At 43.0% G+C, this 15,051-nt stretch overlaps 1 protein-coding gene across 6 annotated transcripts in view; it reads left to right on the top strand.

Moving 5' to 3' along the window:
* Window positions 1-73: 73 nt before the first annotated feature.
* LOC111170087 (uncharacterized) overlaps window positions 74-15,051 on the top strand; it is a 39,154-nt gene continuing 24,176 nt past the window's right edge. For 5 of the 6 annotated variants that reach the window (XM_030761169.2, XM_089901943.1, XM_089901941.1 and 2 more), the window contains exons 1-2: window positions 74-8,212; window positions 10,634-10,760. In XM_030761169.2, the coding sequence (XP_030617029.1) occupies window positions 8,183-8,212; window positions 10,634-10,760 (157 nt within the window). In that variant the 5' untranslated portion in view covers window positions 74-8,182. Of the gene's footprint in view, window positions 8,213-8,390; window positions 10,761-15,051 lie in introns of all 6 variants that reach the window. The other variant, XM_089901942.1, reaches the window with a different exon arrangement.

Below are 15,051 nucleotides of genomic sequence, written 5' to 3'. Positions count from 1 at the left end.
CCACTTGGTCATGGAGTGTAATTATTTTTATATATTATATTACAGTATTAAATATGCTAGTATTTTGTTGAGGAAGTTTTCCTCTAATTTCATGAGTGACAGTGATATGTAGTTTTCTTTCTCTCTCTCTATTTTTTTCAATTGTCATTGTTTGGTCTTGGTGTCTAGGTGATTCTGGCCTCCTAACATGTGTTAACAGGTGTTGTATTATTCACAAGACAGTGTGTTGTATAGAATTGGTTTTATTTGTTCTTTTAATGTTTGGTAGCATTCTCCAGTGAACCATTTAGTCCTGGAGATTTTTCTTTTGGATGCTTTTTGATTATGTATTTATTTTATTTAATATGTATAGAACTATTCAGAGTATCTATTTCATATTGGATAAGTTTTTATAGTTTATCTTTTTCTAGGAATTGTCCCATTTCATCTAAATTTTCTTATTTGTTTAAAGTATTCCTTTATTATCCTTTTGATGGCAGCAGAATCTGTACTTATAGCCCCTGTTTTATTCCTGTTATTGGAAATGTGTTAACTCTCTTTTATCTTTGTCAATCTTCTTAGACATTTATCAATTTTTTTGTTTCAAGGAACCAGCACTTTATACCATTTTTTCCTCTATCTTTTCCTAATTTCACTGAATTATTATTTTTTTCTGGTCTTTATTATATCCTTTCTTCTACTTGCTTTGATAGTAGTTTCCTTTGCAGTTTCTTGAGGTGGGTGCTTAGGTTATTGATTTGAGGGGTTTTTTTCACTTTACTAATGTAAGCATTAAGTTCTGTAAATTTCCCTCACAGTACTGTTTTAGCTTCTTATGTTCTAATTACATTTCATTCAGTTCTAAATATTTCTTTATTCGAGACTGTCTAACCCATGGATTATTTAGAAGGATGTTGTTTACTTTCCCAGTGTTTGGAGTATTTTGTGCTTTCTTCTGATTTCTTTTACGTTTGATTTGGCTATTTAAATTTTTTGAGGTTTGTTTTATGACCCAGGATATTTGATGAACGTTCAGTAAGGCTGCTTGAAAAGAGTGTGTATCCTACTGTCATTGAGTGGAGTTTGTATATGTATGTACCAGATACTGTTCATTGATGGTGTTTTTCAGATTTTCTATATCTGCTGATTTCCTGCCTCGTATTTTTATCAACAGCTGAGAAAGGGGTGTTGAAGTCCTGCAGTTTAATTCTAGAATTGTCTCTTCCTCCTTTAAGTTCTGTCAGTGTTCACTTCATGTATTTCAAAGCTCTGTTGTTTGGTGCATACGCATTTAGGATTGCTGTGTCATCTTGGTGTAATAACCCTTTTATCATTATGCTTTCTTTTTGCTCCTCTAAAATTTTTTGCTTTGAAGTATACTTTATCTGATATTAATATAGCCACTATTGAGTTTTTTGGTTAATGTTTGCATGGTTTATATTTTCCATAATTTTATTTTCAACCTTATCTATATTGTTACATTTGAAGTAATGTAATATGTGAATATTGTGAATAGCATATACTTGGCTCATTTTCTTATATCCATCTTACTGATTTCTGTTTTAAAATTGGTATATTTAGGCCATTTAAGTTTAAAATAATTATTGATATTTTTAGGGCTTACAGCTACCATTTTATGATGTTTTTGTTGCTCTGTTTTTGTTTGGTTTTGAGGGGGTACTTTTTGTTGTTTGTTTTGCCTTCTTGTGGGTTACTTTAATGTTAGGAATTCCACTTGATATATCTGTGATGTTTTTGAGTATATCTCTTGTATTTTAGTGGTTACTCTAGGTATTGTATTGTACATACATAACTTATCACAGCCTACGGTATCAACACTTTAGCACTTTGACACGTAGAAACCGTACTTCCATTGGGTACCTTTACATTCCCCATTCTTTTAATATAATTGTCTTAAGTATTTCCTTTTCATATACTGAACACCATATTGGATGATGTTCTTTTTGCTTCAACTGTCAAACAATTTTTACAAAACTCAGAAGAAGCACAGTCTGTTTACTTCTACTTTTACTCATTACATTGTTCTTTCTTCCTTCTTGAAATCTCAAGTTTCTTCCATTAACAGTTTCTTTTTAAATTTTTTGCCCCATGAAAATCTATAGCCTGTCTTTTGTTGCAGATTTTCTGGTAACAAATGTTTTTGTTTTCCTTCATCTAAAAATGTCTTTATGTCTCCTTCATTCCCAAAGGATATTTTTGTGGGATATAGGATTCAGGGTCAGCAGTTCTGTTCTTTTAGTACTTGAAAGGCAAATAAGTAATTTCCTTCTGTCTTCCAGATGGGAAATCTGATCTGTTTCAGTTGAGAAATCTGCTGCCATTTGACTCATTATTTCCCTATCTGTAATGTATCCTTTATCTCAAGTGCTTTGAAAGTGTTTTTTCCTTGTATATAGAGTTCAGAAGTTTGATTATGATGTAACCTGCCATAAAATTTGGAGGGCTTGTCCTGTTTGGTGCTTGCTCAGCTTTTCACATTTTGTGGCGTATGCCACTTGGCAAATTTGGGAACTTTTTAGTTATTCTTCAGATAGTTTTTTCAGCCCTTTGTTCTCTTGTTCTTGTTCTATAGGATTCTCAGGCTCCCATCTTTTTGTTTCCCCCAGTCTGCTTTTCTCTGTTGCTCACATTGATTAATTTCCATTGATTTCTCTTTGAGCTCACTGATTCCTTCTCTCTCATATATAATCTACTATTGAGCTCATCCAGTGAATTTTCGTTTTGATTTTTGAATTTTTCAATTGTCTGATTTCCGTTTGGTTCTTTTACACATCTTCTATTTCTTTGCCTAGTTTATGATGCCAAAGAAGGACTCTGAGAAAACAAGCAAAACTGTGTAGTCCAAAGTCAGTGGTTCTCTGGTGGTTTATCTTGATACTGGAATAGAAATCCTGAAGTATCTGGAGGAATGGAAGTCCTGCCATCTTCTGTGTTGTTATCCACAAATATTTCTCAAGAAAATAAAACTGGGCAACCTGCAGATTGTTCAGAGTTCTCCAGGGAAGATTTGTGTGTAAAATTTCCGAGCTCTCTAAGGCTTGTTATAGCCTCAAAGGAGAATGGGCTACTCGTCTTCCAGGTTCAGTCTTCCTCTTTGTTGTTGAACACATTCTCCCGTATTCCCCAACTTGTATAGGGCCACTGTCTTTCTTTTGTGCCTCTACTTCTTGGTCTTTAAATTCTCCCTCTGAATCCCCTTCTGTCCTCACAATCTATACCTGTGTTCCTCACCCCCAAGCACTTTCTGCCCTACATGTGTATTGAGCTCTGCCCTTCTCTTTTCTCTCACAGATACACCCTGTGTGACTGTTCTGTCCACTGCCTGTCCTCACCCCATCATGTCCCTTTCGCTCCACTGACAACTAAAGAATGACCTCCACCATGGTTGCCTGGCTTAAGCAGGTCTCACAAAGTTCCCTTTTGTCCTCTCTCCTCCTCCCGCCCTCCCATCACTGTTGGACTGCTGCCCACCTCTCTGACTTGAAGGTCCTTTCCTGGTTTCTGTGAGTTCTTACCCTTCTTCAGAGAGTCTGTGTCTTTAGCCCATGTATTAAACAATGTGCTTCCCAGGGTCCATCCAAGGCCATTGCTTTCTCACTTGTGATGTGTTCCATGAGTGAGTTAATTCGCACTCAATGCATTTTATACTCAGTGATCTACAGAGTTCCCCCAAATCTGTGTCTCCAGGTTGAATATTTCTCATGTCTGTTACCCTCTGTTCATACTTCCACACCTTCTGTGTATTCATATACACTGAGTTAATGCATGTGTCATTTGGCCAAGACCATCACCATAAGGATGCACCCATAATAATTCTAAGAGCAAGCAAACGTGGTATTACTGTATATCAGCCATTGTTTTGAATGTTTAAACACATCAACTCTTAACCCTTGCAACAAGTCTATGTGATAGGTAATATTATCATTTTACAAATCAGGAAACTGAGGAACAGAAAGATTAAGGAGTTTGCCCAAAATTGTACAGTCATTACAACGTATGAGATTAGGGATTGGAAGCCATTTAGGCTGGCTGCAGAGTCCATACCCTTATCACTTTCCTAGATTCCTTCTTGTAGTATGAATCTTTGTTTTCCTGATCACAATTCATTTTTACTAAAACGGATCAAATAATACTCATTTGATCTGTAACCCCCTTTCTCATTTTATAGTACATCTTGGCCATCCTTTCAGTTTGAGTGAGAAACCAAACTCAGTCTTCAATGGTTGCATCATCTCTTGTAACTTTGTAGGAGATATAATCTCTGAGGAAGCAGGGAGGTAGAAAAGGGCTAAGGTTGGCATTTGGTTTTAGACATTGTGTTTGAGGTGCCTGAAAAAACAATCTCAGTGAATTCCACTATCTTCTGTCTTGTTGACAAAGCCAGACACCTCACAGCCATTTTTCTTTTATCATCCTCACATCCAGCCACTGTCTGATTCTGTTCACTTTACGTTTTTATTTTCCTCAGTAGACACTCAATATATGTGTGTTAGTGAATGGCCACACGGTAGTGTATTTTTATGTTTGCCTCCCTCACAGAGTTTACACAAAGCTGTGTGTATAGTTGGCACAGTATATGACTTATGTTGACCACAAAGAGAAACTATATGGGCTTTTATGGACAGATCTATAAGACTTTAAAAGTCATAATGAATGACTGTGTTGAAAGTCCTCAAGACTACCCAGGTTTATGACTTACTAGGAAGCATCAAAGGACTCAGCATATTATACTGAACATCGAAGGTTTATGACAGCACAAGAATACAAAGCAATCTCAGTCAAGGGAAAAGATACAAAGACTGGAGTCCAGAGGAAGCCAGGGACAAGCTTTAGGAATTCTGAGTGCTTAATTTCTGTCAAGGAATTATGACTGCATGTGTGAAATGTCTACTAGGGAAACTTATTAGAACCTCAGTGCCTATGATTTTTATTGGGCACTCTGTCTAGAGCATAACAGAATTCTAGACCTCCAGAAGCATAACAGGTTAGCAGCATAAGCCACCTCGTTTACACAAACAATAGGTGCACTGAGCCATTCGTCATTTCTGGGAATGATAGGAAGCCTCCCGAAATCTAAGGCCTCAAACTTTAGCCAAGGGCAAACTTTGAAGCTCAAATGATAGCATGCTATATTAACTCTTCTTCACAGTGACTTAAATAATACCTAAATGTTGAGGACGTTCAAATTTCTTTAACAAATACAGTTTGCTACAGCAAGAAATAAGTCATAGCTTTGAGGTGAAGGCTTATATACATGTAAATCACTGTAACGAAAACAATCAGTTATGTCAGAGTGGAAATTCTTACATAGTGGTCAAGACTTAATTTAGTGATGACAAAATATAGAGAATGTCTTGTGAGAAAGAATCTTGCCTCTCAATAAATCTGTGTCTATTTAGATATGTCGTCAGTGGTTTGACTTGCAAATATTCCCTTTATTTGTTTTTATTTGTACAAAGATGTAACGACCAGGTCAATGCTGTGTATTTCCATTGCCCATGTGTCAACAGTTTCTCATTTACTTTTTGTTCCACTGTTGAAACTTGTAGCCTTTGACTTCAACAAAAAAAATTAAAGAACATGGGGTCATAATAATTCCTACATCATTAAATGTGCATAACTGGAGATTAAAGGGTTTGTTGCAGGCTTAGTCAAGTTCATGGACCTGTCTGTGAGTTTTACTGAGATGGTATGGGAGCATTTGGTCCAGCTGGGAGGGCTCTCTACAGAGACGTGATGCTGGAGATCTGTAGGAATCTGGTCTCGGGGAGTATTTGCCTCTCCCCTTTGTACTCATACTCTGGCCCGCAGACTGCCTTTCCTGTCTTAGTTATCGGATGCTGAGGTGCCTGTGGAATGCTCAAAGACGTCATCCTTGAGTTTTGAGGGTTAAAGATTTGTGAGCTGTTCACAGGTATGTTACACACCTGACAATTGAATGGTCTAAGCTAAATTGTAAATGGGCACTATTTTCCCTTCCTTGGAGCAGTGTCAAGAGCATGGACCCTCTAGTCAGACCACCTGGTTACACTTCCTGGCCTTGTTCTAACCAGCTGGATGACTTGAAGGAAATTTCTGTCTGCTGTGATTTTTAATTTGGAGATCCGTGTATTAAGCATATATTTTTTGTTGTTGTGCCCCACCCCCCTTTTTAGTCTTTTTTTAAAAATATACATTTATTTATTTATGGCTGCTTTGGGTCCTCGTTGCTGCACGTGGGCTTTCTCTAGTTGCGGCGAGCGGGGGCTACTCTTTGTTGAGGTGCACGGGCTTCTCATTGCGGTGGCTTCTCTGTTGCAGAGCACGGGCTCTAGGCACACGGGCTTCAGTAGTTGTGGCACTCGGGTTCAGTAGTTGCGGCACGCGGGCTCTACAGTGCAAGCTCACTGGTTGTGGCGCACGGACTTAGTTGCTCTGCGACATGTTGGGTCTTCCCAGACCAGGGCTCGAACTCGTGTCCCCTGCATTGGCAGGTGGATTCTTAACCACTGTGCCATCAGGGAAGCCCCAAATTGGCCATTTTTATGTCACTTCCAAAGAACAGGGTGTCAGTGCATCAAGCCAGATGTGATCTTTGAGTTGCAACAAGGTAGAGAGTCATGGACAGAGCAAGGAGCAATTCCAAGGAGGGGCTGTCCAGGTGAGCAAGTAGAAAGCAGGTATTCAAGGGATGATGGTGTTAGTAAGATCCCAGTTATCTCCCGTGGGATTGGTATTTTAGAGAGATTGTTCCACATGCCCTTCTCATAGACCCACACGTCTGAAAATGGCGAAAGACAAATAATTGAGGTCCCCAAATACACAGCGTGGCTTGTGGGCTCTTAGTTTCCCAACCAGGAATTGAACCTGGGCCCTCAGCAGTGAGATCATGAAGTCCTAACCACTGGACTGCCAGGAAATTCCCAAGAATGCCCCTTTCAGGACTAGCCAATTCTTAGAGGTAACAAACTACTCTTAGGGGCTGTTTCTTTCATGTGTAAATTAAGCAACCCAAAGCCCCTAGTTGGAAACCCTCCTCTTTCTGACTCTTACACTTAGGAGACTATATTTCTCATCATCTAAGGGCCTGTGCCGGGCAAATAAGTCAGCCCGTATGCTCCAAAACCTGTTGACAGTATTCAAACTAGCCAATACCAAACTTTATCCTACCCTGCCTTATCTTTCCTGTTGAAAACACAATAAAAGCTGTGGACCATGCTTTCTTCACCTCTCTTACCTCCTGACCTGACCCATCCTGGTCTTCCCCTCGTGGCCCTTTGTGATGTGCCCTGTCTCCTGTTTCTAGGAATGTGTGAGCATAAACTACTTCCTTCATGACAGTCATTTCCATTTCTGTGTATATTAACATACAAAATTAATTCCTGGGTATATTCTAGAACACACAAGGAACATATTATGACTTCTTTACAGTGGCCTACAGGGCTCTACACAGTGAGCTTTAAAGTGATACTAGGGATGAACAGGAAGGAGCAGGTGACAGAATTCCAGGGTCAGGACACATTTTTCACATTCCTTGCTAGAAAAAATCTGGGAGTCTGGGAGTCTTTTTCCACCGATAGAGACCATTCATGGTGTTTGAGGAGAGAGTGCAGAAGTACTGCTTTCACTGATGCTCTGAGGCAAGTTGTTCCACACACCTGGTTGTTTGCAGGGGAAAAAAATACTACGTTACCCAGAAGGCTGAGCGCCGCGTGTTTGCGCCGATGCTGGGCCAGTGATGGCTCAGGACGGGGGTGGTTTCCTGCGGCCCGCGCCGGCGGGGGCGGGACCTCCGACCATTTGGAGAGCTGCGTCATCTATCTGTGCCGGCTGGGTCCTCCGGGGCTGTGGGTCCTGTGGCGATGGGCCGGGTACGTTTCCCAGCCCCGAGCTGGGCAGGCCAGTGAGGAGGGTGTGTCTTACCTCCGTGTCGGTGTACTAGCCCAACACTCGCCCCGGGTCCTCCGTAACGGGAGTGTCCCGTGAGCGCCTGCCGGGGCCCCAACCCCGTCCCCGCAGCTCTGACGCGACGGCCTGGGCCTCGTGCGCATTTTGCGCCTGGGAAACTGAGGCTCAGAGTGCGACCGTCGGCCGAGGTGACCCCCCTAACCCCAACCCCCTCACCCCCCTGCTCTGGGCAGGAGGCGGGCGGCTGAATCCTGGAGCCGCCTCTCTGGCCCCGCTCTCTCCTCACGGTCCCGTGATGGCTGCGGCGTGGTTGGACCCGGCACGGGTGAGTGGGCCATATTGCTGGCATTGCCGCTTCTCCGCTGGTTCGGAGAGGGCTCCTGGGCAGGCTGGAGGCTAAGTAAGCCATTGGGTTTCTCTTTGTCCTCGTCGTTTACTTACAACAAGTGGCGCTGACTCGTTATTTTATCCGCGGTCTTACCACAGTTTTGGGTCTCCGACAGGTGTTTCATCAGTGCGTGAAGGATGAATGATGCTTCCTTCCTTCCCGTCACACTTAAAATTCTAGAATTCCAGCTTCCCCATCCTCCCGGCCGACCTCCTCTGACCTTCCGTTCTTCCCTGACTCACTGTTCTGCAGACACACCAACCTGACCATGATAAGTTCTCTGTCCCTGCGCCCCGCCCCGCCCCCAATCTTTATATTTGCACTGGCCTTTGCCTGGAGTACTGTTCCTGTATCTTTTTTTTTTTTTTTGGCCGTGCTGCAGGGCTTGGGGGATCTTACTTCTCCAACCAGGGATCGAACCTGCGCCCCCTGCAGTGGAAGCATGGAGCCCTAACCATTGGACCGCCAGGGAAGTCCCACTATATCTTTGCAGGACTTCCCTCTCACATCCTTCTGGCCTCTGCGCAGATGTCTCCTATTTGGAGAGGCCTTTTCTAGCAGTTAGCTTAAAATGGCCCCTTCCTGTTGCCTGTGTTCTGGCATTTTTGTGTAGGGAACCTGGCAAAATTCCTGGTTGAATTTGTCCAGGATGCTGTGGGAGCAAAGAGAAAACAATGAGAAAAGAACCATAATAGCCGGCCGGCCTCGACTGAGTCCTTGCTGTTAGCAGGTAGATAGGTATAATATATCACCTCATGTAATCCTCACCTTTTCAGAGCTAAGTTCTGTTATTATCACTGTTTTGTACAAGAACAACTTGAGACTCAGAGAAGTTCAGTTTCCTGCCCAAGTTCACTGCAGTTTTTTAGTAGCAGAAACTAACAACCAGTATGTCACCACCACAGCCTGTATTTTTACCCTCTTCTCTACGAACAGTGGAGAGGGTTGCCTGGAGGTGACACCTAAAGTAAACTTTGCAAGCCAAGCAGGCTTCCTTCCAGTAGGCAGTCTTGGCATGAACCAAGGACATGGCATTTCAGCATGCGGAAGAGTGTGGACCAAATAAAACGTATACTGGTTGTTTAAGGAACCCCCAGAGGGTCTTTGCGATTGCCAGAATCCTCCCTACTCCCCCATCTGCTGAGACGTGTCCTGGGAGGGCCAGACGTTGTGACCGTTGGCTGAATGTTCCATCCTGCTCATCCAGGACAGACATCATGGCCAATCAAAGGCTGTTGTTCTCCTGGCTACAGCCTCCAGTGTCCTCAGCAATTCCTATTCCCTGGTCCCTGAAGTATTCTTTCCTCCGGGATACATGCTTTCAGGTCTCAGGTAGAAAAAAGAAGTGATGGCTCATTGTGGATTCTCCTTGGGAGTCTCCAAGGTTCACATGGCAGCAGGAGCTGGTCCAGGCCCTGCCACTTCCCAAGCAGGTACCACCACCTCAGGTGACTCTCCTGTGAGGTGGGTGATGATGAATCTGCTCCTCTGCCCACGTCTGCAGAATTATTTTCAGCAGTGGCTGAAATGAATATAACTGGGAAATTTATTTAAAATGCTTCACATCTTCATTAACTGTGGTTTTATTTTGCCAGTGGGTCATGGTTATGCTGTTAGACCTCAGACCAGAGGAACCTGCTTTTAAATCCTGCCTCTGATCACAACGCATGTAAACTTTGGGCGAACTGGTAGAGCTCCCTGGGCCTCAGGTCTCCTGACTGACATGAAGATGATAATGGCATTGACCTCACCGGCTGTGGCCAGTCACCCAGTGTTTCTTTTTTCTTTAATTCTCATAACTGTTATTGCTCAGTGAGAATCATTGTATTGATTCAGAAATCAACGTTCAGAGAAATTAAGCAAGGCCCCCAAGTTCACACAGCAGGCAAGTGCTGACTTTAGGACTTAGGATTCAAACCTCAGGAGTGGGTGGGACTTAAGAGCTGGGGACTTTCAGACACTTTAACAAGACATGTAAATGCCTCAGCACGAGGCAGGCACACAATGAGGACCAGTGGGTCTGGGGTACTGTTGCTGTAATTATTATTGGTATTGTTTTGTTGTCATTATTATTCTTTCCCATTTGTCTGACACCTTAGCACCCTTACCATTCTGTGCCTCACAGTCCATGCAGGAGGGTCCCGACCTCGTGTCATTCTCCGTTGCCTCCTGCCTAGGAGGCTTCTGTCGGCTACACTGCTGTGATCAGTCTAGAGCAGTATCTGCCTCCTGGAGTGCAGCACAGAGCTCGGCCTTCAGGGGCTGTTTGGTCTCTGCATCTTTGCCATGGAGAGAGATGGGCTCTGATTCGATCAATAGCCCCAAGACCAACACAACTGCGTCTGCTTGACTTTCCAGATGATTGTTACTTATGAGGACGTGGCCGTGACTTTTACCCAGGAGGAGTGGGGGCAGCTGGACCCCGCCCAGAGGACCCTGTACCAGGAGGTGATGCTGGAGACCTGCGGGCTCCTGGTCTCTCTGGGTAAGGCCTTCCCAACCCATGTGGGACCTGTCACTTGCTTCATTCCACCCTCTGGCTCCAGGCCTGGTGGTTGAGAAGCCCTCTGTAGCCCATCTACCCTCCTCCGCACAGCTTCAGTTATTTTCTGGACTCACCTCTTGCTGCCTGGTCTCCTTGTATCTCACTTAGGGAGGGTTGGACAAGAAACATAGTTTGCCTTTGGTCACAGCCAAAGGAGAAGGATGTGTTGGGAGGAAATGGAGGTGTCTCACAGAACCCAAAGGTAGGAATTCCTGCTGAGCTCCTTGAGGGACTGACATAGGGACTTAGAGAAGCATGATTATGCCCTGGCTTCTGGGTCTCTTGTTCTGCCTTCTCTCGTGGGCCTGCTCGTGTCACTTTGTTTTCACAGTGGTTTTTTCTGCTGCAGCTATTTTGCAGAAGGAGGTAGTCACTAAGTCCTTGCTCTCTGAGGCCCACTCACTCCTCATCTCTGTTTCTTGCTGTATGTTTATCTTGTTTCTCTGTTCATGCTGTACTCATTTAATTCTCCCAGCACGCTGTACTCAGCAAGTAAGGGAAATAGGGCCATTGTTGTGAGTCCTTCCTAAAGCTTAATCCATTCAACTTAAAAGGCACATCTTGGTTGTCAACAGCTCTGCTTTGCATTTTTTGTCCGTCCTTTTGTGAAATGTTGATTAGAATAAATGATATATGGGGCTTCCCTGGTGGCGCAGTGGTTGAGAGTCCGCCTGCCGATGCAGGGGACGCGGGTTCGTGCCCCGGTCCGGGAAGATCCCACATTCCGTAGAGCGGCTGGGCCTGTGAGCCATGGCCGCTGAGCCTGCATGCCCAGAGCCCGTGCTCTGTAATGGGAGAGGCCACAGCAGTGAGAGGCCCACGTACCACACACACACAAAAAAATGATATATGATGTTCGTGCAAATGTCTCTATTTGACCAAATCACTGTGTGGGATTCCGAACCCAAGTTTTTATTTTTAGTAGTTCATGAAATGCTGAATTCTGGCACCTCCACGTCTGCTCCTTCCTCTGGCCCTGTTTCCTGAGGATTGACTCCTCTGCTCATGTCCCCCTCTCACCACCACAGCCCCCTTGGTCTGAGGCTGCTGACTCCCACGGGGAAGTGTTTGCTGTTTCCTTCTTCGTGTAGCACTTGGGAGTCCAGGGTCTGGTGCTAGACCCCTGGTGTCTAATCCCTGCTCTGCTGCTTATGAGCTGTGTGTTCCTGGGTAGGTTACTGAATGCTTCTGTATGTCAGTTATCTCATAGGTAGTATCTCATGAAGTAATACAGTACCTGCTTCACACGTCTGTCGTGAGGGTGAATGGCTCAGAACAGTGCGTGGTGATGCCTGGCTGTGTGCAGGGTTAGCAATTGTGACTCCTGCTGCTGTCACTACTGTTAGTGATATCATCGTCGTCCTTGTTGTCATGGTCATCACCCTACACTTGGACTCAGCATTTTCTGGAACAGTGTTGTGTAGCTTTGTAGTTAAATACAGATGCCAGATGCCAGAGATGACCAGACTTTGGTTTTCATCTTGGCTCAGCCATTCATCGTGTCCATGGTTTCAGCAAATCATTTTATCTGCCTGAGCCTCTGTTTCTTCATCTATAAAATGGTGCTTATTGCAGTATGTACTTCATGTGGGTGCTATAAGGAAATCCTAAAATAGAATTTTTCATGCAAGGCCCACAGGAAGGTCAATATAACGCTTTGCTTAGGACCTAAAAAAGACTTAGATCCATGAAGACATTTACCTTGTTCCTGAATGAAAAGACTCAATATTTTAAATATGTATGTCATTTCATTTCTAAATTAGTTCATAAACTTAATTCAGTTTTTTTTTAATGCATTTAAATTGCTTGGCACAGTCCCTGGAATATGGTTACACCTATAAATAGTTATTGTTTTTTTAAGACTTGTTTTTTTTTGAGCAGTTTTAGGTTCACAGCAAAATTGAGAGGTAAGTATAGAGATTCCCCATATACCCCTCCCCCCACACGAGCATACCCTCCCTCATTCTGAATATTCTCACCAGAATGGTACATTTGTTACAGTTAATGCATCTACACTGACACATCATGATCACCCAAAGTCCATAATTGACATTAGGGTTCACTCTTGGTGTTGTACATTCCATGGGTTTGGACAAATATATAATGACATGTATCCATCATAGTATCATACAGAATTTTTTTGTTGCCCTAAGAGTCCTCTATTCATCCTTGCCCCCTCACCAACCACTGATCTTTTTTACAGTCTCCATTTGTGTTTTCCAGAATGTCATATAGCTGGAATCATAGAGTATGTAACCTTTTTAGATTGGCTTCTTTCACTTAGTAATATGCATTTGTTTCTCATTTCATGGCTTGATAGCATGTTTCTTTTTAGTGCTGAATAATATTTTACTGTCTAGATTTACCATAGTTTATCCATTTACCTACTGAAGAACATCTTGGTTGCTTCCAAGTTTTGGCAATTATGAATAAAGCTGCTGTAAACATCCATGTGCAGGTTTTTATGTGGACATAAGTTTTCAGCACCTTTGGGTAAATAGCGAGAACTGTGATTGATGGATCCTATGGTGAAGGTATATTTAGTTTTTTAAGAACCCACCAAACTATCTTCAAAATGGTGATATTATTTTGCATCCCCACCAGCATTAAATGAGAGTTCCTGCTGCTCCGCATCCTTGCTAGCATTTGGTGTTGTCAGTGTTCCACGTTTTGACCTTCCTTCCTTCCTTCCTTCCTCCCTCCCTCCCTCCCTCCCTTCCTTCCTTCTTTTCTTTCACTTATATTTATTTATTTATGACTGCTTTGCATCTTCGTTGCTGCGTGTGGGATTTCTCTAGTTGCAGCGAGCAAGGGCTACTCTTTGTTGCGGTGCGTGGATTACTCTTCGTTGTGGTGTGCAGCCTTCTCGTTGCGGTGGCTTCTCCTGTTGCGGAGCATGAGCTCTAGGCCCGCGGGCTTCAGTCGCTGTGACACTCAGGCTCAGTAGTTGTGGCTCACGGGCTTAGTTGCTCTGCGGCATGTGGGATCTTCCCAGACCAGGGCTCGAAACTGTGTCCCCTGCATTGGCAGGTGGATTCTTCACCATTGCACCACTAGGGAAGTCCCTTGACCATTCTAATAGATATGTAGTGGTATCTTGTTTTAATTTGCATTTCTCTGATGATATATTCTGTGGAGCATCTTTTCATATGCCTGTTTGCTGTGTGTATATTGTCTTTGGTGAGGTGTGTTTTAAGGTCTTTGTTCTTGTCTTTGGTGAGGTGTCTGTTAAGGTATTTGGCTCATTTTAAAATTGGGTTGTTTTTGTTTTCTTACTTTCTAATTTTAAGAGATATTTGTGTATTTTGGATCACTGTCCTTTATCAGATATGTCTTTTGCAAATATTTTCTCCCACTGTGTGGCTTGTCTTCTCATCCTCTGGCAGAGCAGAAGTTTTTAATTTTTATGAAGTCCAGCTTATCAATCATTTCTTTCATGGATTACGCCTTTGGTGTTGTATCTAGAAAGTTATCACATACCCATACTCATCTAGGTTTTCTCCTATAATATCTTCTAGGAATTTTATGGTTTTGTGTTTTACATTTAGATCTATGATCCATTTTGAGTAAATTTTTGTGAAGGGTATAAGGTCTGTCTAGGTAATTTTTTTTTTATATGTGGATGTCCTGTTGTAGCACCGTTTGTTAAAAAAAACTAGCTTTGCTAGCTATTGTATTGCTTTTGTACCTTTGTCAAAGATCAGTTGACTGTATTATGTGGGTCTATTTCTGGGCTTTCAATTCTGTTACAATGATCTTTCACCAGCATCACACTGTCTTCATTACTATAACTTTATTGTAAGTCTTGAGGTTGGGTTAGCGTCAGTCCTCCCACTTTGTTCTTCTTCAATATTGTGTTGGCTGTTCTGGGTCTTTTGCCTCTCCATATAAACTTAATGAGTTTTGTATATCCTCAAAATGATTTGCTGAGATTTTGATTGGTATTGCATTGAATCTATAGATCAAATTGGGAAGAACTGACATCTTGACAGTACTGAGTCTTCTTATCCATGAACATAAAATCTCTCTCCATTTATTTTGTTCTTTGATTTCATTCATCAGAGCTTTGTGGAGTTCCTCATATAAATCTTGTACATATGGGCTTCCCTGGTGGCGCAGTGGTTGAGAGTCCGCCTGCCGATGCAGGGGACACAGGTTCGTGCCCCGGTCCGGGAAGATCCCACATGCTGCGGAGTGGCTAGGCCCGTGAGCCATGGCCGCTGAGCCTGCA

The sequence above is a fragment of the Delphinapterus leucas genome, chromosome 20 (assembly GCF_059928025.1).
Source record: "Delphinapterus leucas isolate spDelLeu-1000000601 "Yukka" chromosome 20, BTC_Dleu_Yukka2, whole genome shotgun sequence".
NCBI lineage: Eukaryota > Metazoa > Chordata > Mammalia > Artiodactyla > Monodontidae > Delphinapterus > Delphinapterus leucas.
This window is presented reverse-complemented; position numbering and strand designations above follow the sequence as displayed.